General features: G+C 37.4%; 1 protein-coding gene across 4 annotated transcripts in view; it reads left to right on the top strand.

Annotated features, from left to right (window-relative positions):
• Positions 1-26,291, top strand: part of NUDCD1 (NudC domain containing 1) — a 52,785-nt gene that overhangs the window by 22,204 nt on the left and 4,290 nt on the right. For all 4 annotated transcript variants that reach the window (XM_075705460.1, XM_075705461.1, XM_075705463.1 and 1 more), the window contains 5 exons: positions 2,237-2,422; positions 5,503-5,710; positions 12,518-12,662; positions 14,930-15,055; positions 23,017-23,176. In XM_075705460.1, the coding sequence (XP_075561575.1) occupies positions 2,237-2,422; positions 5,503-5,710; positions 12,518-12,662; positions 14,930-15,055; positions 23,017-23,176 (825 nt within the window). The remainder of the gene's footprint in view (positions 1-2,236; positions 2,423-5,502; positions 5,711-12,517; positions 12,663-14,929; positions 15,056-23,016; positions 23,177-26,291) is intronic.

The following is a 26,291-nucleotide window of genomic DNA, read 5'->3' as shown; positions in this document are numbered from 1 at the left end:
CCAAAAATCTTGCCAGTTCTCCACCACTTCCAAGGAATAGACAAAATTTTTGTAATTACAGTCAGCAGAGATGTAAATAACAAGATTCAAATAACAAGATTGTAAACAACAAGATTCTTGTAAATAACAAGTTTCAAAGAAAACTTTAATTATGAAGAGAGAAATAAGTATTGATTTCTTTTAAATAAACATCTTGCAAATCAGAGTGCTGTATGAACCAGTGTCGAAGATAAAAGCTGTTTTGAGGAATTACAATACTTTACATCCTCTTTCATCAGTAGGCAGTTGCTGCGCTTAACATTTCTTGAAACTCTGCCTATGGGTACAGTTCATCAAATCAGACTGCAGTAAAAGTAAGTAGTTAATCAACAAGCCATTTCTGAAATTACCAAAATCTATGCTTCATCAAAGCAAAGCCTTAAAACATAGTTATGTCTCTTGACACCAACAACTGTGAGAGTGTCTGCCATGTCTGGTTGGCTAGACAAAGTGATCACACCTACCACTGTTGTATTATCAAAGAAAAAAAAAAAAAAAGGGAAACATGAATATAAATCTGAATGGAAGCAGGGGTTAGATCTGTTCACATCTTGTGTGGTACTTCAAGGGGTTGTGCAAAGGTATATGCTTTCAAAGTTTGTTGTTTTCTTCAGTTAACTAATGTTTTAGGAAACCTTACTCACTGTAAAAGCTTGAAATGAAGAACCACCATGCTGCTTTATTAGACTCAGAAAATGTTAACGTGCTTAGCTTTCTTCTGACCTTATTTACAAGAAAAATCATGTAGTATAAACTGACTGAAAACATCATAAAGACTTACTTAAAAAATGTAAAAGTGTTGATGATTTGTTGAAAATACTGTACAATAGGTTTGGTCACACAATGACAAGTTGTGAGGTTGTAAAGCCTTTTACTAAGTAAGTGAATGCTGTAAGAGAGAAGTGCAGACAAATTTGATATGTTTCAGTGCACAGTTAAATAACAGCTCGTTCAATGAGTGGCTAACTTCCCACTACAACAAAGACAGGGTCTTTTTGGTCATGTACCTAAGCCGAGGTAATTTGTTAATTTTCAAGGAGGTTAACCTGTTGCCTGGAGTCTTCTGATTGTGTAGGTCTCTTACTCTGTCTCTAATTAGAATGGTTGAATCTCATCAATTAATAGTACCCCCTGCCCTGACCAAACTTTTTAGGAAAAAGGAGGGGACTTAATTAACACCACTAATACCAGAATTACATTATAGTCTGGTTATTACTCTTTACTCCACTTCTTGCTTGGCAAACAATATAAGCAATTGAGAGGACCTAAATTATACCTGGCTTACCCATTACTATCTGTATTCTCCTATGATTTCGATGTTTCTCTAAGCTTAACGTTGAGGTCAAACAGGAGCACATTTGGAGTACTAGAGCAGTACAGATAATTTTCACCATCATAATCTGGTCTTGTCTGATGTCTCTGCTAATGAGTTCCCAGTTTCTTTCAAGTAAAGTTGTAGTTACAAGTACAGTGATTTCTTTTAATGAAGAGATGAAGCATAAATGTAAAAAATAAAACAATTCCTGTGGATAATTTTATCACCCCTGAGAATTTTATCAAATTGTTAGTTTTTTGCTAAAAATCCATTTGTACAATCTGTTATTATTCAGACGTTGATCAACTACTTGAGGACTCTCCAGGCAGTAAGATTCTAATGGAAAAAGAACAAATGTTGTCCTAGAACCTGTCACCTTACTGGTGTTTTGAGTCGTCAGTTCTCATGTATTTGGGAGCACAGTAGGGAATGGCATGGTCCTTGACACCAGTAGCTAACCTCTGGGACCTCCCTTTTTAAAGGGCAGTGTTTTACAAAAGTTGAGGAAGATGGGCATTTTCCATTATGAATAAAGTGTTACCACTAGCTATTTCATTGCTTCTCAAGTTTTTACAGCAGCTCAAAAAGTATTTGAAAAACTCGTTTGTACAGAGGCTGTGAGTGGTTTTGTGAATTGTTGGGCTAGCTGTGATCAACAAAGCCATCATAAGATAAAAGAGCAACGTTAGATTAATTTTGGGGTCTACATATTTAACAAACTCATTGGAAAACAGAAGTCTGAGAAAATTATTTTTAAACTCTGATACTGTGATTTAACTGGTAGGATTGCTTAGTATTTTTAAGTGTAATGAGATTCCCATATAATAATTTGTCTTCTAGGAAAGTATTACCACTAAGATTTTATTTGTTTTAATTTTATAGGTGATCATAGATATGAAATCTTTAAAAGGAGAGTTTTACAAGGAAAATCAGTCCCCCATTATGCAGCAATAGAGCCGAGTGGGGATGGTCTAATGATTGTTTCCTACAAACCATTCAAATTTATGCAAGATGAAGACAACAAATTAGAAGAAAATGACAATGCCAAAGCAACAGATGAAAAGAAAGGTAAGATTTATCTGGCAGATTATGATAGGCTATTCTCTTTTGGCTTAGAAAATAGCTTGCCAGTTTACCATCTGTTTGGAAATTCTAGCAGTAAATGTTTGTGTTAATATCTATCTTCCAGGTTTCGGTTTTTTTTAAGGACAGATTGGCTTTGTTTGTTTTCACCCTGGGAAATTGTATTGTGCATAAACCTATATGAGAAACTTTTTTGGTCAGGAGACACTTAAAGAATTTTGCCCTATGGAAAAGGATATTTTGCAAACAGAACTATAGTAAGTATTTGCTAGCAGTTGAATTGCTAAGGTAGCACCTAAATTTAGGCATCTGGCTGAAGTATTCAAATTAAGAAGCCAGTCTTCCTAGGTGAGAGAGGGCGTTGTGGCACCCATTGACGCCCCAAATAGTTGTCCATCAGAAAGCTCTCTGATATATAGTTTACTCCTGCCTTTCTAAATTAAAAAAAAAAAAACAAAAAAAAAAACCAAACCAAAAACCAAAACGTTTTTCTTTTTAAAGAATGAGAATCCTGTAAAAGATTGTCTTTTCTCCAGTGGGAAGGCAGTTCAGAAAAAATAGTAAACTGCAACAAAAGGCATCCATACATTTTTTTTCTTTGAGATCAAAACAAAACTAGGTATGTAAAAAGTTGTCTTATCTTAAATATCACTGAACTCTGTAATATGTATGTTTATGTAGTTATATTTTTTTTATTTCAGATTTGATTTTTGCTTCTGAATATAGGATTGGTTTGTTAACCAATGTCTTAACTGGATGATAGTAGCACAATCTTTGTCAATGCTGCAAAAATCTGTTTGGGAAACAATACAAAAAGATCAATTTTCTGGAATGTATTAATGTTAATACACTGTGATAACATGTAATTGTATTAAGAATAGTCTATACATATAAATCTTGAGGCAAAGGAGTTCTTCCATGCATTGAACACCATAGTGCCAATGCCTATGCAGTTGTTACCTGAATTAGCTAGTTCAATGTTTTAATGATTTTAAGATCTTCTTGAGTTGTGTGCTAGGTGTGATTAAAGAAGCACAGTAAAGAGCACTATATTGTTCTTAGGATAGCTCATTTCATGTGCGTATGCGCACATAAGGTGTTGCCAAAGCCCGAAATCTGTAATGTGTGGAGTACTGTTTGCAGCAATACCTTTAGAAAACTTCTCATGGCACAAAAATCTGATCACAGAGAAAGTACTGACACCTGAACTCCTAGTTTAGGGGAAAGTCTAATACCTCTTTAAGAGAGAATTTGTCTTTTGCTAAACCCAATGTAGGCTATGATTTTAGTGGCATGGTTATATAAAATTGCAGGCAGAAGAGCTATCAGATAATGAAAGAAGACCTGCTGGAGCGGGTCCAGAGGAGGGCCACCAAAATGATCCAAGGCCTGGAGCACCTCTCCTACGAAAAAAGGCTGAGAGAGTTGGGGTTGTTCAGCCTGGAGAAGAGAAGGCTGCGAGGAGACCTTATTGCGACCTTCCAGTACTTAAAGGGGGCCTACATGGGGAGAATCTTTTTAGCAAGGCCTGTTGTGACAGGACAAGGAATAATGGATTTAAACTAAAGAAGAATAGATTTAGACTAGACATTAGAAAGAGGCTTTTTACAGTGGGGGTGGTGAAGCGCTGGCACAGGTTGCCCAGAGAGGCGGTGGAGGCCCCATCCCTGGCAACATTCAAGGTCAGGTTGGACGGGGCTCTGAGCACCCTGATCTGGTTAAAGCTGTCCCTGCTCACTGCAGGGGGTTGGGCTAGATGATCTCTAAAGGTCCCTTCCAACCCAAAGCATTCTATGATTCTATGAAGATATGCCAGCAACAGAGCTCTCATTTTTATAGGATTTTAAAAAATAGATAAATATTATTAAGGCAGTTATGTTGCACATTGGTATTTTGGGTTTTAATTTGTTCTTTCATAGTCCCCTCTGCACATTTCTGACAGCTTGTGTGAAGGCTGTGTTGAAGACTGGGGAGAGAGGAAGTCTTAAGCTACTTTTTTGGTGTCATTCAGTTTTCTTATAAATTAAGACTTTTACTATCAGATACAATCTATGTCGAAGTTTAGAATTTTGAAGGCGATCATATGTCAGATGTTAAAAGTTTCTGGGAAGTATATTTGTAGCACCTGTGACTGATCCATTGCAAACAGGAAACTCGTGGTAATGGTAATGGACAGCAGCGTAAGAGTCCTTCCAGAGTCACAGTTGTTGACATGAAGCTTAGATCAACTAAATTGTGTATTGTGTTGTGACAGCTTTAGAGTTTCCAAAGGGTCTATCCATACTTTACTTTTCCTCTAAATAGGAAGGTAACATGTACAAGAGAGCTCTTTAGAAAATGAATGCACCTGTATTTGTGTTTTCTGTGACCAGCTGTGCACTACCCAATCATACTGTCATAGCCTTCCTTTTGTATAAACATTTCTCTTGAAAGGCCACTTCTTATAGCAGTTTAATAATCAAGATAGACATCAGGCAGATTCTAGACCCAGGAGCAAAAGTCAAGCATTACCTCTGGGCAGGCAGTTTATTTCATCTCCGTCAGCTGAGACAGATGAAGACTACTTGGTCTTCTGAAATAATTTCTATTGAATAGTCAGCGTAGCTTCTGGCAAAATAGGTAAGGAAAAAAATGTTCACATCTCTGAATGGCATATACTTCTGAGCATGCAGTACCTTGTCAGTACCACTGCACCTGATGTCTCTTCAACCAAATTATTAATCATTAATGTTTCAGTGTATTTAAGTACATTTTGGTTATCAATTTTGTATGCTCCAGTAAACTTGGAGTAATACTTAATGCCCATTGTATAACTCTGTCAGCGTATTTGACTATAGACATGAATATAAATTGCTTTCCAGACGAGGGACATAAATGAACTTGACTGCTAAAAAAAGTTTCTCTATTCTATAAACAGAATATATTTTATGTAAATTGTTCAGAGTGAAAGTTAGTTTCCACTCTTCCTCAAACTTCTATTCCATATCTCCCAGCATTGCATGCTGTGGAATCCAGGACAGCATTTGTAATCTAGCTTGTATTTTTCTGAATGTTTCCAATTGTAGACCCTCTGTATTACTGGCAGCAGACTGAAGACGATGTGACAATAACAGTTCACATTCCTCAAGACATCACTAAGGATGACATAAAAGTACGCTTTTCCCCTGATAACATATGTGTTACACTGAAAGACCAGCCTCCTTTGATGGAAGGAAAACTCTATTCATCTGTGGACCATGAAAGCTGCACGTGGATAATTAAAGAGAACAAAAGGTGTTGTATGTGGTTTTTAGTGTTCCTATTGATAAGAAATTATTTCAAAGTGTATACCGTATCTGACTTCTGACCCCTCTGGGAGTCATTTAACTCATTTAATGCTACACCCTGCATGCCTCCTTACAAGAATCTGTCTCTGCTGAAAATAGTTCACTGGCTTTTGCAATGCTGTCTCACAATACTTCTTTAGCTAATTGTGATAGTAATCCATTCCTCTTACAGTTACTTGCTTATAAGCTACATGACCGGCTGTTTTCTACAACAACATAGAACAGCCTTTCCAAAACAAGAAATTATTTTGTTTCAGAGAAAAAGGCACTATGTGTAACTGTCTGTTCCGACAGCTATACCTGTATCAGTCTGGGAAATTAAGAGTTTCTACTACTGAGCTGTGAAGCAGAGTTCTTTGCAACATTAGGCTCATTGATGCTCATAATGTTAACCTCCTCACATTATCTTCACATGCTTTGCCTGTGTTTATTGGCAGCCAGAGTTCACCTCCAGTTCTAATGTTGTCAGTTGCCTTTCTACAACAATATTTGGTGATAAGAGCTACTGGAGATTAACCTATGCATGTCTGTATGACTACCTGGGTTTTTTTAATTCTCTTTGAGAATTAATGTTTCCATTCACTTCTAGTTGATCACAGTGGAAAAGTGAATAGGTAAACTGTTAAATGATTTTCATAAAGACAGCGTATCATATAATTATGAAACTTTCGTGGTAAATTCAGTAAGTAAATTCAGTAATAGTTTGAAGTACTAAATAAAAGCTTTAATTTTCCAAATAGCCAGAAAAAACCCAGCTATCAAAATGTTAAAAATAGCTTTGTAAGCAAAGTAAACTTAATTGGTTCAACATGGTTAACGTCCTGTAGACCTGAAATAGAAATATTTATGGTTTTATTTGAGAAGTAAATTTTAGTTGTCTCTTTCTTCCTGAAGTAAAAACACCAAAGAATGGAGAGGGGGAAAAAAAGAATTCAGAGCTCCCTAAACAATAGTCATTTTTTTTTTTTTTATTTCAAAACCTGTTAGTTCTAGAATTTTAGTTCTCTGGTAGAGAATTGCAACCTAATTCTGGACATCTAATTTTGCTTTCTACTTAGACTCTATATCATTAGTGGAGCATCCAGAGGGCCCTTCAGAGCCCTAAACTGATCTCAGTGACAAGATATGTTCAGCCATTGGTTTAGGGCTTTTTGTGGGTGCAAATTGTCTACAACATTTGCATCATTAAAAATGCTCCGTATCTGGAAGGTGACATAAGTATTCAGATTTATTTCCACATGTGTTTCTGCACATGTGAAAGGGAGTGTGAAATCCCTATATATTTGGAAAGGTACCCTTCTGAGTTTTCCGTTTGAGACCTGGAGCTAAAAGCTTGTGTTTTAAGCCACTTTCTTTGTTGCAGTTAGCAGGTGCAGTGAACGCTTATGTGCACCATTTTGTCCTACTTTGTAGGATGTGAACTGAGAGCGCTGTTGAATGCTTAAATACTGCTAAACATACTCCTCTTGATCCTTCCACTTACAAGAGGGATTGAAAGTCTCTGTTCATCTTTGGCAGTTGTACTTCCCCTTGTGCTACCTGGTGAGAACAGCTAGAACTGAAGAACCATCTAAATGGTTCAGACTTAAGTCATGATGAATGAAATGCAGTATGTGCATTATGAAAAACAAATAGTTGAGCCATACTTTAATGATCTTGTTCTTCTTCGTACTCTAAGCCCATATTACCCGTAAAAGTACCTTGAAATTTTTACAGCTTCTCTTGTCAATTGCATGGGTGGGTTTCTGTTTGTCTGCCTGAGGGAGGGAGGTTTGAAAGTCTGGAACACACTAAACATTTTCTGCTCCAAGAGCTCTGTGATCATACTTCTGAACTTTGAAAAGTTCATACGTTTTCATACATCTGTAACTAGCACGTTGTTTATTTAACCTAGGGGTGTGTTTCATTATTTAGAAGTCTCATATTAGTCTCTTAAATGTTCAAGTAGGGATTTGTGCATAAGTCCACAGCTATCAGACACTGATACATATAGTCTTATTGCAAGATAGAGTTCTCCAGGTTCTTCAGGTATTCTCTTTGTAATATCTGTGAATCTATGCATCCAAATATTTCTTCACTACAGGTAAAGTATTCTATCCAGTGCTAGCTATCTATACGTTTGGTAGTTATTGTAGCCTTAGTTAATATCATAGCTTTGGGGGGAAAGCTGCCTGGCTGAAAAGGACCTGGGGGTGCTGGTTGACGGCTGGCTGAACATGAGCCAGCAGTGTGCCCTGGTGGCCAAGAAGGCCAACAGCATCCTGGCTTATATCAGGAATAGTGTGGCCAGCAGGAGCAGGGAGGTGATTGTCCCCCTGTACTCAGCGCTGGTGAGACCACACCTGGAATACTGTGTCCAGTTTTGGGCCCCTCACTACAAGAAGGACATTGAGGTGCTGGAGTGTGTCCAGAGAAGGGCAACAAAGCTGGTGAAGGGTCTGGAGCACAGGCCTTATGAGGAGCGGCTGAGGGAACTGGGGTTGTTTAGCCTGGAGAAGAGGAGGCTGAGGGGAGACCTTATTGCTCTCTACAACTACCTGAAAGGAGGTTGTAGTGAGGTGGGTGTTGGTCTCTTCTCCCCAGTAACTAGCAATAGGACGAGAGGAAATGGGCTCAAGCTGCACCAGGGGAGGTTTAGGTTGGATATTAGGAAAAATTTCTTCACGGAAAGGGTAGTCAGTCATTGGAACAGGCTGCCCAGAGAGGTGGTGGAGTCTCCATCCCTGGAAGTGTTCAAAAAATGGGTAGATGTGGCATTCTGGGACATGGTTTAGTGGGCATATTCACACTCTTCTAATGAACTCAAGGAGAAATATTTACACCACCAGTTGATCCACTCAACTGTTGATAGCCGTTTATCTAAAACAAAGGCTACCCTTTGTGTTGAGATAAGGTCAGCTTCTTTGCATTATTCCCTGAGCTTTGCGGGCACATCCCCTTGCCCATTTCCACCAGTGCTCTTCCACTGTAAGGGTGTTCAGTGAGTCACATTCCAGCCCTTGGGGTTTAGTCTGTCACAAGCTCTGTGACATGTAACACTCTTTGCAGACTGGAAGCACCTTGTGTTGATCTTTCTGTAAATGCAGAACCATAGGCTAAGTCCTGAACCAAAGAAATTATTTAAACATAAGATAAAGGGTGGAGAAGAAGGGTACAGGCTGATGGGGGAGAGGGAATGCAAGGACATGAGTCAATAAGTAAAACTGTTTCCGGTTTCATTGTTCAGAAGTGGTTCGTGGTGGAATTTGTCTTGGATCTTCCAAGTATAAGAAAAGCAACAAGGTCTGTCAGTATATTATACATATTTGGACAGTTACTGCTTTTGCTCTCTCCTAGGATAAAGTAATGAGCCACTATTTCTTGAAACAAGCAGGTTTGGTTAAATGGTTGCTTAAAGAGTAGTTTCTGTATATGGTGTCGTCATGTGAAAAAAATATAAGGAGTTGTTTCTATGGAAATAGAGGTATTTCCTTTAAATAAGATAAAAATTAATTTTTCTTACTGGGAAAGCTTTGCAAATGCTCTGTGATAAAGGACGTAAATTTAGCAAAATACAGATTTGCTTATATCACTAAGCATATTTGTCGTTTATCCGAATTAAAACCAAATCCAAACCATAGCATCACACCAACTATTATGAAGAAAATTAACTCTATCCCAGCCAAAGCTAGTGCACGAGCACAACAAAAATGCTTAAATCTATTTACTATATTTAATGATCAAGAATTTCTTTAGTTAAGAGAGACTCTGTGTTAAAGTTCCTAGTGTATTAATGGCCACAGTATACCTCCTGGGCATGGGACAGGGCTGGGGGAAATGCATTAGTGGTGTCCATTTCCAAGGCATTTTGAAATGTCTTCTGTTGTTCTCTGGCCTTTTGTTTTCTAATACCAATCATTAATATCCAATATAATTTTACTTTGAAGCACTATGGGTTCTGAAAAATATAGAGATAAATAGCAGATAACAGTATTTTCTACTTGCATTACAGTCCCTTTTGCATTTCCATAAACTAAACTTACTAATTAAAAACTGAGTTTGTAGTTACTGATTTTACTTTTTGAGCTTCCTTTGATTAACAGTCACCAAGTACTTGCTTGGAGCAAAAATGTACAGGTGTTGAAAGAAATTTCCAATAATCTAGTAGTGTAGAAGTGGTTCTTGCTGTGCATCTGGCAATAAAATATGATTGTGCTGTAGTTAGTGATTTCTTCTGAAGAAAAATTATCCCTTTGACCATGCATATTTCTTGGAAATCTTGTTTTTGACTCCAGCAATTCAAGACTCGAATTTCAATGTTATAACTTTGTAAAAGAATCTTTCAGTCTGTCTTACCTTTGATTTATAATCAGTGCTCCTTTGTTTTTTTTTTTCCTTTTTGCTGTAGATTTATTACTTTTTACAGTTCAGTTATTCTGAATGCAATATATTGTAATAAAGGGAATCATACAATAGGAAAATTGCACTTTACTTTTTACCAGTTAGAGCCTTAGAGCAGGGCACGTGGTTTTATTGATCCCCTTCACTTTCAATATCTAATACCTGTTTTATGAGAGTGTATGCACTTCGGTTTTATGAGAGTGTATGCACTTCAGTTTTCTGTCTCTGGGTCCCAGTTCAAGAAGTTATTTCTGCGTTTGTGAAGCTTGTTGATATGAAAAAAACCCTGTAACTTTTTGTCTTATTAGGATCTGACCTTGGGTTTCCATTAGGTATTTTTGGTCCACAGAGTTTCCGATTTACTTTCCTCTGAGAGGTTTTGAGATACACAAACTTTAATCCTATAAACCCGAATGAGTATGCGGTAGGTAGGGAGAATACAGATTTATTTCAATGGCACAGTAATGTTTGCAACCATAATGTTATGGAAAATATGGCCATTTAAGGAGGGTGTTTGAGAAGACTCAGTGAAAAACAGACTTTATATTAACTGGCTTTCTGACACCATGAAGTCTGATTTTCAAGTAGAAAAAGGAAAAAAAAGTCATTACAGTTTCAAATTACAACTTCTAAACACATACATTTTCACTACCATTCCCCAAGTGTGGAAATTGGGGAGCAGAGTGTTACACATTTGAGATAGTGTCTTATGATAGTTTTAGATATTGCTTTGTATGTAATATATATGGCAGTAGTTATTCTTGCCATTATAATAGTTTAAAATACAAAGTGGAAAAAGGTATGGTAGAGATAAAACTGACTTCTGGGTGCTTGGACAAGCTTGATGTCACTATTTTGCAGTAATGCATTGTTTGCACTTCTATGTGAAGTATATTGGTGCATATACCTTGTGAGATTTGATTCTAATAAAAAAAACCTAGCATGACATTTTCTGCAAGACATTCCCAGTTAAATTTTTTTTCAATTCCTTTTGACAGTCATATGGCTTAGTTTTAGGTAGTCTGGAGGGGAGCAGGGGGTTGGACTTGATGATCTTTATCGGTCCCTTCCAACTTGAGATGTTCTGTGATTCTGTGATTTTCCTGTGGTTTTCCTCATCAAAAATCTTGGCTTTTTCACAAAAGGTTAACTGTAAAAGATAGTTATTCTCCAAAAGAATTAAATAAAGGGACCAGTATTTTTATCTAGATTATACTAATACTATATAATAAAATGTGATTTTTTTCAGTTGTTGATTATTAGATATCATAGTGAATTACTTAGTTATTACTCAGTTGAGTAACTCAATTTTTTTATTACTCAATCAAGTGAGCAATATCGCATGAATCTCCAGCTTCTACTTTAATGGGAAATAGTAATTACGCATTTCAGTGTAGTAAGTTACACTCAGTTTTTAATGTTGGTACTGCAGTACCACTTTAAATCTGTTGATTAAAAGTCTAAAACTTACTCCAAATATCTTCTGTAAAAGTATGCTATTTCTCATACCAGTGTAATTGCTTCAGAAACTGATTCAGAGTTCACCAAGTAGTTATTGCTATGATGTAGTAGGTAGTAACTCAGAAGGTTTTCCTGTTTTGTCAGGTAAAAGACTGTCATTGTAGACCCTATAAGTGTATCTAAAAAGAGAATATAATAAAAATAACTCTTGTTTTATCTTTATATTCATGTTGGTCTAATGCAGTAATTAAATGGAATTGCTGTGTTGGTGCATCAGGCTAAGTCTCTTGTTGTCTGTTTATTTAGTTAGTTATTCCTAATGTTTATACCAGGTTCTCATAGTTTGGGGGTTTTTTTACATGTTACAGAAGTTGTATCTCTTCTGAGATGTGATTTTAGATACACAATGTAGATAATTAACTGGTTTAGTATTTCTGAGGTCTATAAAATACAAGTATTTTTGTCCTAGATGTTTTATTAAAGGTAGGGCACACTTAAGTAGCCCTATTAAGTACTTAGGTTTCAGATAAACCTCTGTAGTAAAACTCTGTCACTCCTTGAATAGATTTCTTTACAGGTGATCTCCTACAGTATTTAAAGTATTATAATAAGACTGCTTCAGTGGAAACTGCTTTTACATTGGAAACTCTGAGGACACTTACATGAATGCATTCTCTTTGTTCTCAGGCTTTTAGAAATCACATGTCCTTGGTCTGTTTTTCTTTAGAATATTTTCTGTTAGAATAGTTTATTTTATAATTTGAATGGTAATGGTTTCTGTTATGTGATTTTCATTATTAATTCAGTTTGGAGAGGAGAAGTGCTCAAATCTACATTTAGAGCTTTTTGACTAATCTGAGAAATGGATGCAGTGTTTTCATGTACTACTCTTTGTCTTCTATTTGCATTTTAGTTTGGAAATTTCTCTAATTAAGAAAAATGAGGGACCCCGGTGGCCAGAGCTAATAGTTGGTGACACAAGAGGAGAATTCATTATGGACTCTTCCCAATGCTCTGAAATAACTGAAAGCTTGATGCATCTTACCTCTGAAGTAATGGTAAGGAGTTGAAAGTAAAACATTTAAAATTCTTGTAGATTTGCGTGTTGTCTTTTCTTGATACCCTAATTTGCACTTCATTGACATAGCTTATCATTTCATTTACTGTTCAGAATCCTAACTCTGCATTCATTTTTAACTGAAACTGTTAACAAACTAATGGCACAAGAGTTCTGAATATACTTCGAACACTGATATCATCTTCATGGAGGACTAAATTTAGCTTGCATGATAGCATCTGTGCACCAAAACAGAAGTCTGATTTAACATTGAACGTAAATTTTGTTCCCACCAGTTACGATGTGGCAGTTTGTTTTAAAGCAGTTGATTTAAGTAATTTTGAAGGATGTCTGTTTCTTGTTTATCAATAGGTTAGCAACACTTTTATACTGTCTTCCCAGGGATACCATATTTGACTTATAGACTGTGAGTGTAAATGACATTTTTAAAAGGAAAATTTAGGAAAGCATAAGCATGAGTCATGAACTTCCTGGCATTATTGTTTTACAAGGAGTCTACTTAAAATAAAATGTAATTTTTAACTGCTGTTTGCTTGATACTTCCCCTTTTGGTTTAATTAGAAAATGGCATCTCATCTAAAACTTGTAAAGTGTGACTCCCTGTGGGTCTTGATATATTAGTTTTGGATTATTACTTTTTTTAATAAAGCTGAAAAGCGTTATTAAAATAAATTCTGTTTAGTGCTTAAATTGATTTCCCTCCCCTCTTTCCCACTATTTGTGGGCAAGATATTGTAGTACATCTTTTGACCATAGATCTATTGGGAACTTCAAATTTCTTTTCTTTTGTAACTCATACTGAGCTTAAAGTGATGATTTTTTTTCTTTTTGTCACAACTTTTCAGCTTGTGTGCAATAATGATCATGTAAAAAAAAAAATCTTTCCTTAGGTAACTGTTCATTTAAATAAATTTTACGTACTTTGTTATACTGCAACATTAGTTACTAATGTATAATAAGGCATGGATTCTTTTTGGTCATCTCAATTGCTTATGGTAATGATATTTACCTGGAAGGTTTTTTTAAAAGTCACCCAAAGAAACAATAAACCCTAGGCCATCAAGAATGCTTGGTAGAGGAGAGATGAACCCCAAAGTCTAGCCTCTAAAAGAGACAGATACCCTGCTTTAAGTCTTGTGCATTAGCCTGCAGTATATGACACTTAACTTTCCTTGTTCCTGTCATTTAAGGACGTTTCTTTGTTACCTCTTCATGTTTGTTTTCTTTGAACTTAAATTGTCTTAGCAATTAAAAAAAAAAAAATCTGATCTCCTTCACTTTGTGGACTGAACCAAAATAAAAGTTCTTAATAAATAGCTGAAATGGATGAAGAAATGAGCAGAGGAACTCAAGAAGTCCTCCCTGTCAGATGAATTGAGTCAGTGCCCTGTCTAATCTTTCCTTACATATTCTGTTTGGCCTCAGCTTTGAGCTTACATTAGTTGTCAAGATGGTGTCTTTTTTGTGCAAGGAACAACATGACTTCATGCTTAATTCATACTTCATTGCCTTCTGTTAGATAAAGGTCACTTTCTGTTATCATGAAATTAGTTCTTTAAATATATCACAAAGGTAACATAGCTTGGTTGTTTTGAAAGTGATCCCAGGAAGATGTCATTAGCATAAGTAAGCTGTTCCTGTTTGCAGTAGTGTTGATTCTTGCTCTCGAATTACTGGTAAAAGTGATGGGTTTTCCTTTCTTTGACTTGTGGGATGTGAAAAAATACATGTGCTTTTTCTTGTTTTGAGTGCATTGACAAATATGCATAACAATATTATTAATTTTAAATATTTTTTAGCAAAGCTAAAAGGAGGCATGTATTTAGAGCTACTTACAAAATGAATTAATCCATTTTTAATAGCATTTCTGATGGCAATCTGAAAGAAGGTTACACTGGTGTAAATTTACTAAACCAGCATAGGTTTTCAGAAATGTATGCTTTTGCTACTTACAGAAGGGAGTTTATGGTCCATGTTTTAGCAGCTTACGTACCTTTCCTTAAACTGAAATGGATTTTGTTGTACCTACCACTCATGCTGTCTTCCACAGTGGAAATGGTTCTATTCATTTTCAGTAAGTACATAATAGCTTGATCTTTAAGTATGTAAGGATATGCAAATGATTCTTCCTGTTCTGTTGAACTTTTTTTGTTATGAAAAGGGATTTTTTTTTTTATATGTGTGTAGATATATGTATGTTTTCAGTAGCTTGGATTTTTAGTGTAGTTCATTGTCTCTTTATTTCAGAATCCAAACCCTGAAAAGGAAAACCCACCTTGTAATGCTCAAGAATTAGAAGAATGTGATGCCTTTCTTGAAGACAGCGCAAGCCTGTGCAGATTTGATGGTGATACCTTGAAAGTCACTCATGTAGTAAGTGCTGCAAATTATTATGCAGAAATATTTTTAAATGTTTTTTAAGATATGGAAGTTGAATTCTATTATCAGAACAAAAATGTGTGCAAACTCTTGAAACCACATAAATTTCTTCCATAATATAAAATTGTAGTAGCAACAGAAATTATCAAAAAATATGTATTCTTCAATGTCATTTTAATGTAAAAACAAGGCTCCTTTTATTCTGATTCAAAAATATATATAATTTCACAAGTGAGCCATTTGAAAAAGCAAAGTTATGTCAGAATAATGATAAGAAAGGGGTCTTTTTCAGTGGCATAAAAATTTTCTAGATTCCTTAGCTTGCATTTTTCTCCATAACTTTTCAGGTAGCCTGGTGGAAAGTTGACCCTTTTTACTAAGGAGCTAGAGCAGAGATCACTTTATGATACTTGTTCGTCAATCACACTGGAAATAACAGATTGTAAGCAAAATGCTTTAGTAGGAGACTTGATCTGGGTTGTAAGCAACCTTGACCAACAGTAAGTTAGGACTTGATCTGGTCCATTGGCTAAAGCAGGAAACAAAATAGTCGTATGAAGGCATCACATATTAAGTTGTTGTCTTGGGTTTTTTGGGGTTTTTTTCAAGATGTCTCTACTAAGTTTGTAATAAGCATTGGTATTGTACCTTATCACTACCTTGTATCATGCAAAGTACATATAGCATAACCTGTTTTGTACAGAAAACATCATAGTTGCAGGATAAGATTTTGAATTAGTTCATAATTTCCCATTTCCTCAGAAAAGCTCTAGAGGAAGGCTTAAGTCTGTGTTTTACAGATCTTGGTTTGTTCTTAATTTAAAAAAAAAGATATCTTTTTTCCTTTGTCAGTACAGATACATATGTATATGTCTATAAGTGTGTGTATATATATGCATATATATGCCTGTACATGCATCTGTGCTGCCAAAGAAAAAAAAGATTAATTTTAAAGGCTAGCATGCTCCACCAAGAAAGTAGTCTGTTTTGTGGATACAGTGTGATAGGTAACATTTGTCAGAAGATAAAATCAGTAATTGGTAGGAGGACATTTTATAGAAACTCAGTTCAAATGGATTTTAGCTGTTCAGTGATGCATGGTAAGAGAACAAGAGACAGCAGGCATAAGTAGAAACAAGAGTGGAAGGAAAAACTTTTACACCATGATTGTAACATGGATCAGATTGCCTAGTAAGGTTGTGCAGCCTCTGTCCTTGAGGTTTTCAAGACCAGACTGGATAAAGTTCTGAATAACTTAGCCTAAACTACTGCTTCTTACCCTGAAGGATAAGAAGTTAGTGCCCCAGAAACATTTCACAGACAGGAGGAACATGATATCATGGGATCAAGAAAGGCAGATCTGACATATACTGCTTTCTAGCAGGCAGCAAGATGTGGGGCAAGCTTGAACTCCAGGGTATTTGTAAAGAGCTCTTAAAATTGGGTGGCATAAAAGTAATCCAAAGGCTAATGTGTTTAAAGCATTATGGTCAAAGGACAATTACTATGGGTAGGAAATTTTCATGTGTGTATAACCTGCTCTAGCTGACCCCACTTTGAGCAGGGAGCATTGCGCCAGAATATCTCCAGAAGTCCCTTCCAACCTCAACTATGAGATCTTGTGTTTTTTGTCCTTGTTGGAGGACAGAGGAGCATATTTCAGTAGATTTTTCACCATACAGGAGTATGTTTTCACTTTGATTTACATCTTCTTTCAAACTGGTTTGGTTTTTTGTTTGGTTTTTTTTGTTAGCAATTCAGGGACCTATTTCTTCAGAAGCATGGCTGATACAACTTTTCACCTTTGTACTAAGCCATCATCAGTAGTATACAGTTGTATATGTCTTTTTGCTCTTAAGTTAGAGAAAACTTTGTGAAACATGTCTAGAATCTTAGAAAATTTAAGACCATAAAATATTTTTATAGGAACATTTCCCATTGTCATGGTTTAACCCCAGTCAGCAACTAAACACCACACAGCTGCTTGCTCACCCTCCCCCCTGCCCAGTGGTATGGGGGTGAGAAGGGGGGGGGGGGTGTGTGTAAAACCTGTGGGTTGAGATAAAGGCAGTTTAATAGGACAGCAGAGGAAGAGAAAGTAATAATAACAATAATAATGATGAAAGAATATACAAACCAAGTGATGCGTGATGCAATTGCTCACCACCTACTGACCAATGCCCAGCCAGCTCCCGAGCAGCGATCGCTGCGCCCTGGCCAACTCCCCCCAATTTATATACTGAGCATGACATCATATGGTATGGAATAGCCCTTTGGTCAGGTTGGGTCAGCTGTCCTGGCTGTGACCCCTCCCAGTTTCTTGTGCACCTGGCAGAGCATGGGAAGCTGAAAAGTCCTTGACTGCTATAAACACTACTTAGCAACAACTAAACCATCAGTGTGTTATCAACATTCTTCTCCTATTAAATCCAAAACACAGCACTATGTCAGCTGCTAGGAAGAAAATGAGTTAATTTATCCCAGCTGAAGCCAGGACACCCACCTGGAGTTATAATTTGAGGATATAAAACATTGATGATATAATGATATGTATTCTGTAAAGAGACTTGATTCTATTTTTCTTGACATTTTCTAGTACATTTCAATGGCAATGATGCAGCTGAAATAAATCGGATTGACAGACAGCAATCTCTGTCAAATATATTGCTATACTGGCCTGTTCTTGTGTGGCAAAACAACATTTGTCTCCTCTAGCTCAAATGCGGTTATTCGGCTTCTCCTATAGAGAACTAATTTGCTTTATTAATATCAGTTCTTTAAGTCTGATTAATGGTGGCCTAAACTCCAGTGTGTTGTATTTCCAAGCCATCAGAAAATAGCAATGCCTGATGGACAACCTTTTTTGCTGTGGAGGGGAGAGGCTTTGTCAGGTATGGGCTACCTAAAAACTTGGAACTGCTTGCAGTAGCATTTACAACATAAAGTTTTCCTTCTGTGTTATGTAGATTAATATGTATACTACCATATGCTTGAGTTCTGTATTATGCATCCTGTTAAAACCAGTTGCAGGCATGTGTGACAAAATACACACAAAAAAAACCTAGTAGTTGAAAAAATGCTGAAAGATGCTTGAAGTACAGAGTGGTGCTGTGTGCTTGCAGTGGGGAACCCAGGCATCCCAATGCTTAGCAAAATTGGGATGGCCTAAGGGAAGAGATGCTGCTTGCTTTTAGATACAAAAGAAGTGATTTGTGGAGCAAGGAGAAAATAGGAAATGGACTACGTAAACCTAGGTCTTTGAATAGCTAATTGCAGTAGGTAATTTCAGAGAGTAGTTGATTTGTGGCAGGAGACTTCTCTGGTTGATAGGTAGATTATGGAAATACAGCAGAAGAACTTCCGTTCATTTTCTACTAGCTGACATGTAAGATCACTTTCCTTGCTTGTATGCCTATATAGAAGCACGAGTCTGCCTTCTCAGTAGGTGCCAGAATGACCTCTGTTAACTAACACTGCATGTCATTCTGTGAAACACATCAGCTTACTTCTAAGCTATGGGATTGTGGGAGGCATGTCATGTATTTGTGCAAGTTCGCTGGAGTGGAGATGCTGTAGTGGTGATAAGACAAGAGAAGAGGCAAGGTCTTCCTCAAGAGCTTTTCTGGTTCTGGATGCTTTGCCTGAATAACTGCTTCATGTTTGAATGGTTCTTTATTGCAGTTGAGTTTCTCGTGTTCTGACAACACTCACAAAACTTTTTTTTGCTTTTGGGTTGTCTGTCCAACTGATCTATATCTCTGTTGCATATAAAATAGGCAACTAACCTGCCTTAAATAACATTTATTGGGTTTTTCAAAACACTGTAAATTACTTCTGGGGGAAAAAAGTAATCAAAGTTCAGACTTACTTTGCTGAGGTGCTGTACATTTAAAATACTTCTCTACATATTCCACAAACTTTCTGAAACCTGGGAAAAAAACTTAATTCCTTTAGTCTGTTCAAAACTGTGATGTAAAACTTAACAATAGCTAAGTAACATGGCACTTGTACTTATCATATATGTAATAACATTGTTAGGACACATGTAGATTTAGATTGCATATGGGGTGTTTTGGGTTTTTTTTCCTTAACTACAGATGTTTATTAAACCCAAAATCTTGATGTTCATAAAACTCACATTTCTGATATGGTACTTGTAAAAGAATATATTTTTAAAAATTTGATGTGTACTTTGCTAGATAAGGGATTTACAACATACTAAGTGCTTGACCCTTAAAAATATATGTAGCTACTGTTGAAAGACATCTACAAATTACTCAGTGCTGTAAGGCTTCCTTCTTGTGATACGTAAATAATTTGCTTTATTTACTGTTGTACCTTTGGCTGAAAATGGTGATTGCTGGTGACTTCAAAGCTACTTTTGTGCTAATGTTGGGATTTTACTGTGGTGTCGTAAACATCTGTGCAGGTTTTTCTGTTCTCTGTGAAACTACTTCCTCAGTTCAAAGAAGTTTCACAGGAGTTGATTCCTCAGATCCAACCGTCTCCCTTAGCTAAAGGACTGATGCATAATGAAGTGAGCTGTGGATGAGAAGAGTGCTCTGTTACCCATCTCAAAGATGCTTAACTTCTGTCAGTTGAGATACAACAATAAGAAAGGGGAGACACCTATACATGGTGCCTCAGCTTGTAGAGCTGTATTGGGTGTTCATACTCAGGTGTTGGCAGCTGGGGGGCTGCAGGGGTGGCCTCTGCAAGAAGAGGCTGGGGCTGCCCTGTGCCAGACACAGCTGGTTCCAAACAGCTCCAGTGGACCCGCTGTAGGACACAGCTGAACCCATCAGGGATGCTGGTGGCCCCTCAGGGAAAACATATTTAAGAAAAGGTAAAAAATGCTGTGCAGCCGCAGTGAGAGGGAGGAGTGAGAAAAATGTGAGAGAAACAGCACTGCAAACACCAAGGTCAGAGAAGGAAGGAGGGGGAGGAGGTGCTCCAGGTGCTGGAGCAGAGATTCCTGAGAAGACCATGGTGAGGCAGGTTGTCCCCCTGCAGTCCATGGAGGACCATGGTGGAGCAGATATCCATGCAGCATCCTGTGGAGGACCTCACACCACAGCAGGTGGATGTGCCCTCAAGGAAGCTGCAGCCAGTGGAGAGCCCACACAGGAGCAAGCTCCTGGCAGGAGGTGTAGCTCGTGGAGAGGAGTACACACAGGAGCAGGTTTCCTGGTAGGAACTGTGGCCTGTGGAGGACCCATGCTGGAGCAGTCCATTCCCGAAGGACTGTGTCTCATGAAAGGACCCACGCTGGAGCAGTTCTTGAAGAACTGTAGCCCATGGAAAGGACCCAGGTTGGAGCAGTTCATGAAGGACTCTATCCTGTGGAGCAGGGAGCAGGAGCAGGGGAACAGCATGAGGAAGAAGGAGCAGCAGAGAGGAAGCGTTATGGACTGACCCCAGCCCCCATTCCCCGTCTTCCCGCACCACTGGTAGCAGGGGAGGTAGAGCAGTCAGGAATGAAGGAGTGAAGCTGAGCTGGGGAAGGGTGTGGGGAAGGGTTATTTTTAATCTTTGCTTCTCATCATCCTACTTTATTTTTAATTGGCAATAAATTAAATTAATTTTCCCCAAGTAAAGTCTGTTTTGCCCTTGATGGTAGAATTGTTAAGTGATCTCTCTGTCTATCTCAACCCACAAGCTTTTTCATCTTAATCTTTCCCCCTGTCCTGTTGAGGAGGGGGAGTGAGAGAGTGGCTGGGTGGATGTCTGGCAGTCAGCCAAAGTCAAACCCATCACAGCAGCTCAGTCCATATCCAGTTTAAAAGGCAGCAGCTGTTTGGCCTGTAAGTACAGCCAAAGCTCAGGATTAGTCATAGACTACGCTACCTCATATTCAACAAAGCAGGTAGGGATTATGGGAGGAAAGAGCTTAAAAACGAGAACAGGTACAAGGAGTTTTGGGGAAAAGAAGCTTAGGGAAATGAAATTCCAGTCTGTAGGAAGCCAAGCTCTGTTTCCTTCTGGTGCTACAGGAACAACTTGCTTTCCTTACCTGGGAGATGGGGGAATGAAGTAGAAGTAGTAACGATGACTTCTGGGGAGGTTAGCTGTCCAGCAGCAAAACAGATGAAAAACAGCTGAGGAGGCTGGGCCTTCTAGCAGGTTCTTCTGGTCAAGTCATGCTGTAATTGACTGTCCATGACCCTGTGGAGTGTCATCACACCAATGGGTCTGATGCACAATCCCCATGATTCGCTTTTTCCCAGATCTGAGAAGCAGGTGCCACCGTGAGCATGCAATGATGAGTCTTGAGCTGAACGTACAAGAAGTCTCAGCTTGTTCCCTTTCTCAAGTTGTTTCTCATTCATTCTGCCTATTTTTCCTGTGCTCCTTAAAGGTCTGTTCCACTCACTTCTGTCAGTGTCATTTGCCTGACCTCTGCTGACTTTTTACATTTCTCAGATGTTAAGAAGTTTGAAGGACTAGGACTTCATACTTTCTGTTTTGCTCAGCACAATGCACCAATACAACACCTGCCTCCTGTTTTCGTCTTTGTTCTCCTTAAGGCACCTTATTAGTGGAGCTCTTGAAATTATCTTTATTAGTGTTTCTTTGCCTTCTAGGTGCTTAGAAAATTAGTAACTCTCATTTCACAATTGCATCTGGCCCTAATGGAGACTGAGGATTATTTCACCTTTTTTGTAATTTTAATACAACTGGAGAATTTGTATGCCTGTTGAATGGCATAGTAATAGAAGGCTGTTTTGAAGTTGAGCCATTAGACTTGAACTTAATCAGCTGAAATAATTATATTAGTTCTGTCATAGACTGTATAACCTCAAGTAAACAAATTTCTGGTTCTCAATAGCTGTCGTTTCTGTCCACTGGATCTTATGTTAAGATTAAAGTAAGGTCTTCAAGACAGAGACCCCATCCTGTGACATTTATACAATGATAGCATAAAACGCTTGCAGTTCATAGTTATTGCCACAATACGTGTAATAAAAAGTGCTGTGACAACTGTTTGAGAATGATTAGTCAACAAATGTCAGCATCTGAAATGCTCATTGAGGAGTAATATACCATGTATTAGGGTGTAATCCTGCATGTTGCTGTTGCAGACAGCTTCTGGATGTAAAAAATAGTTCAAATGTATTTGTTCATCTTGTAACATGAACGATGTAGATCAGCTCTGAGTATGAAGAGGAATTCCAGAGCATTCTTTGACAGACCGTAAGGGAATATAGCTTGTTCTTTCCTCTTTGAGCATTTGCTAGCCATAGTGCTACATTAAAAGTATTGCTATTAAGTTCCTTGAGAAGGTTTTACATAGAAAACTCAAAATATTTGTTGGTTTATTTTTTTATTCTTACTATTGTTTATTTAGGTAGCAGGATATGCCTGTCTTGTCTTTCTTACGTAACAGGTCATTCCTGGTGAATAGAAGTGGTTATTGAAAGTTTTTGGTGATCTAGACATATTTGATGAAGAATGTACTAATCTGAAATTTAGTAATCATTTGATTGTGAGTAAATAAAAAATTGTTGATGTTTCATAATTTTAGTATTATAACTAATCCTTGTTCCAGTGCTTACCAACTTTTACTGCAGAGGGACAGTATTTCCCTCCCCGTTGGCACTGCAGAAAATCAGGCATGATTGCTTAGAGACAGTCTTTTCCTAACACCAGAAGTTGTAGGTAGGGTTCCTGTACCCTGGAAAACCATTTCTACACAAAACACATTCCCATTTGCTTGTGTACTGGACATAATGTTTCCCTAAATACTGTCCCAAGAAACTTAATTGCATCTGCTTGAAATGTATTAGCTACCTGTAGTGTATTGAGCTGTTGATCAGTGAGATGCAGCATAATGTATTCAAACATTTTGTCAACTAACAAACATGAAGCTGTTGATATCTAACTTTGGTAGTGTGTGTGATAGAATCTGCTATTTATGCTTTCAATCAATATGTATTTCTTTGTTTTGTTTTCAGATTAATCTTGGAAGCAACCAGTATCTTTTCTCAGTTGTTGTGGATCCCAGAGAAATGCCATGCTTCTGCCTGAGGCATGATGTTGATGCTCTTCTCTGGCAGCCCCACTCTGACCAACCAGAGAACATGTGGGAACACATTGCAACTTTTAATGCTTTAGGTAGGAAATTAACTTCTGTGCCACCCTCCTCTATCTGAGACTTTGCTACCTGTATACTCTTAGTATGGCTTCTGTTAATATTTCACGTAATTGAATTTGAATTTAAAGGTACTATAATCCTGTTGATAGCAGCATGCTAGCTTAATTTTAGAAATAGTAGAGCATAAGAAATAAAATATTTATGATTTGGGAGGAAAATAAGCCTTTTCAGACCATATACAGGAGGCAAGCGCAGTACTGCACAGTAAAAAGGGGAGTTCCTTGGATAAGTGAACTCGAGTTAAAGACTTAAAAGCAAAATCAGCACCTTAACACTCGCACAGAAATCATGAGAGGAACAGCTGCAGTTCATTGATTACATGTCTAGGTGTATATATGCTTATGGTAAGATGTTTTAGTAAGTGACCTTTAGATTTTTCCTATCTTGTTGTCCCAGGTGATAAATCTGAAGAATCAGACGTGATTGTTCACTGTTCCTTCTGTTAAAAGAGCTAGGAGCATCAAATGATGCTGGTACATAGTAGGTTCAAAAGAAGCTGAAAGAAATACTTCACATATGTGCATTTAAGCTATGGAACCCTCTGCTGCAAAACTTTGTGACCGTGGAAAGTTTTCATGAATTTGGGGGGGAAAAAAAAAAATCATGACAGGAAAAAATCAATGAAGAGTATAATTGTGCCAGCTCTGGCTCAAGAAGCCCCTGACTGTTCTGAAATTACACACAGCCAGAAAAGTAGAAAAAGTGGTTGTGAAGAATTGTTAGTTGTTGCTGTATTCTTGCAATCAGGACTAAGAATTTGTTTTTACCCACTGTTGGAAGCAGAATCCTAAAGCTCAGAAGCAGAAAGTACTTTGAAAAAAAATGGAGGCAAGAGTAAGAACGGCCATATCAGATGAAATAGGATGGTTCACATAGCCCAGTATTGTACCTAGCAAGTAAGAAACAGATAAATCGGTTTTCATGAAAATTAATCTGGTCCAGAATTTACTGCTGGTGTGACAACTATGGTTTTCATGTTCTCTAAGTGTTCTCTAGACCCATTCCTTCAATAATGCCATGACAATTTATTCCCTCCTTCCCCCAGATACATTTGTTTGACCACACCACTCTCAGTCTGGGTCCAAAATGAAAGGGAAGATAGGAGCTGTTTGTAGAGCTCACATAGGTTACCATAACACATACTTGGTTTTGTTCTGAGCTTTTGCAATTTATTTAGTTTTGTAATATGAATGATTTTTTTAATGGCATGTTATTTTAAGATCCAATTAAGCTGTAAGTATCTTAACAAATCCTCCAACAAAAGAGATTAATTTCACAGTTTGTTCTTTGTTTACTGACTTCAAATTTCATTATGCTGGGAAAAAAGCGGATGATAAGGATTAAGATGTTTTTTCAAAATACTATTGTTTTCAAGTTTCTATGCTGATTTGTAGTACTGTTTTAACAATGTGTTTCTATTGTTTTGAAAATAACAGGAAGGAAATTATAATATCTTTGAGCTTTTTGTACCTAAGGTTATAAAAACCAACATTGTTCCTCTACTTCTTTCTCCATATTGTACTATCATTTTACAATATTATATTGAAATTTACACTTCCGTACTAATCTAGTTCACCTATTATCTGCCAGAGTTGATGTAAGTCATCAGCTTGTTTATCTACAACCAAATTGAGAACTACTTTGCAAGAGCTGGTAGTAAAAATTAGTATTTTCTGGATTAAAAGACTAGTTTTCCAAAACCTACAGTATTCATTATATTGACCAAAGCAATGGTAGTAGCCCTATTTCCTTCTTCCTCTGCTCAAAATTTTGGAATTTGTTTTTGACAAGCTATACAAAGATGATGATTGAAAAATTAGTATTTTTCAGTTCAAGTCTTGGACTGAAATCTAAGGAAGGAACCAAAGGGAAACCAGAGGGACCAAGTTTCTTCTTTTATATATCTGTCCTAAAAAAAGCAATTGGTCTTGAATAGTTTAATGATTTGCCGCTGGTTGAAGGAGTTGCATGATCTTGCCCATTCTTACTACAGTTTACTGAAGAAGCCTGTATCTTTCACTGACTACTCGTAAATCTTGCTATGTAAATCCCCTGCTCCTAACAGGGCTGTATATATAAACCAGAAAAGTAGAGGACAGTGACGTTTTTTACATTTGATTTTTAAAAAAATAAAAGAGCCTACAATTTTCTTTCTCGGGAATCCATTTAAATACAAGTCCCCTGGCTCAAGAGCTTCTTTCACCTGCAAGCCTGTACTTAAATCCTGCTTGTATTGTTAGTGTTTAAATATATGAATTAAATTAATGAACTTACACTTGGGAAGTTTTTCTGGCTGTCCTAATATTTCCCAGTACAGCAATCATGTCAATTGATAGTCTAGCTATATATTTACTAATTGTTTTGTGGTAAAAGCTGTCAAGCTGGATTTGAACAAGAGATCATGTTTTGAGGACGGTAGCAAGTATTTGTAAATTTAGAAGTCTTAGGGTTAACATTTTGTCGTGGTTTAGCCCCAGCCAACAACTAAGCACCATGCAGCCGCTCACTCTCTCCCCCTACCCCGATGGGATGGGGGAGAGTATCAGAGGAGTGGAAAAAACCACTCCTGGGTTGAGATAAGAACAGTTTAATAATTGAAATAAGGTAAAAAATAATAATAATAACAATATACAAAGCAAGTGATGCACAATGCAATTGCTCACCACCTGCCGACTGATACCCAGACAGTTCCCGAGCAGCTATCACTGCTCCCCAGCCAACCCCCCCCCAGTTTATATACTGAGCATGATGTCACATGGTATGGAATAGCCCTTTGGTCAGTTTGGATCAACTCTTCTGGCTGTGCCCCCTCCCAGTTTCTTGTGCACGTGGCAGAGCATGGGAAGCTGAAAAGTCCTTGACTAGCATGAGCAGTACTTAGCAACAACTAAAAACATCAGCGTGTTATCAACATTCTTCTCCTACTAAATCCAAACCACAGCACTATGCCAGCTACTATGAAGAAAATTAACTCTATCCCAGCTGAAACCAGGACACATTTAAAAAAAAAACCAAAACAACAAAAACGCCCTCAAGGTATGAAAATGCACTGTTAAAGTGTGGCGATACTGTTGT

The sequence above is a fragment of the Pelecanus crispus genome, chromosome 2, assembly GCF_030463565.1.
Source record: "Pelecanus crispus isolate bPelCri1 chromosome 2, bPelCri1.pri, whole genome shotgun sequence".
In the NCBI taxonomy this organism is placed as follows: Eukaryota; Metazoa; Chordata; class Aves; order Pelecaniformes; family Pelecanidae; genus Pelecanus; species Pelecanus crispus.
Note: the sequence above shows the minus strand (reverse complement) of the source record. Positions and strands in the feature narration are given on the sequence as shown.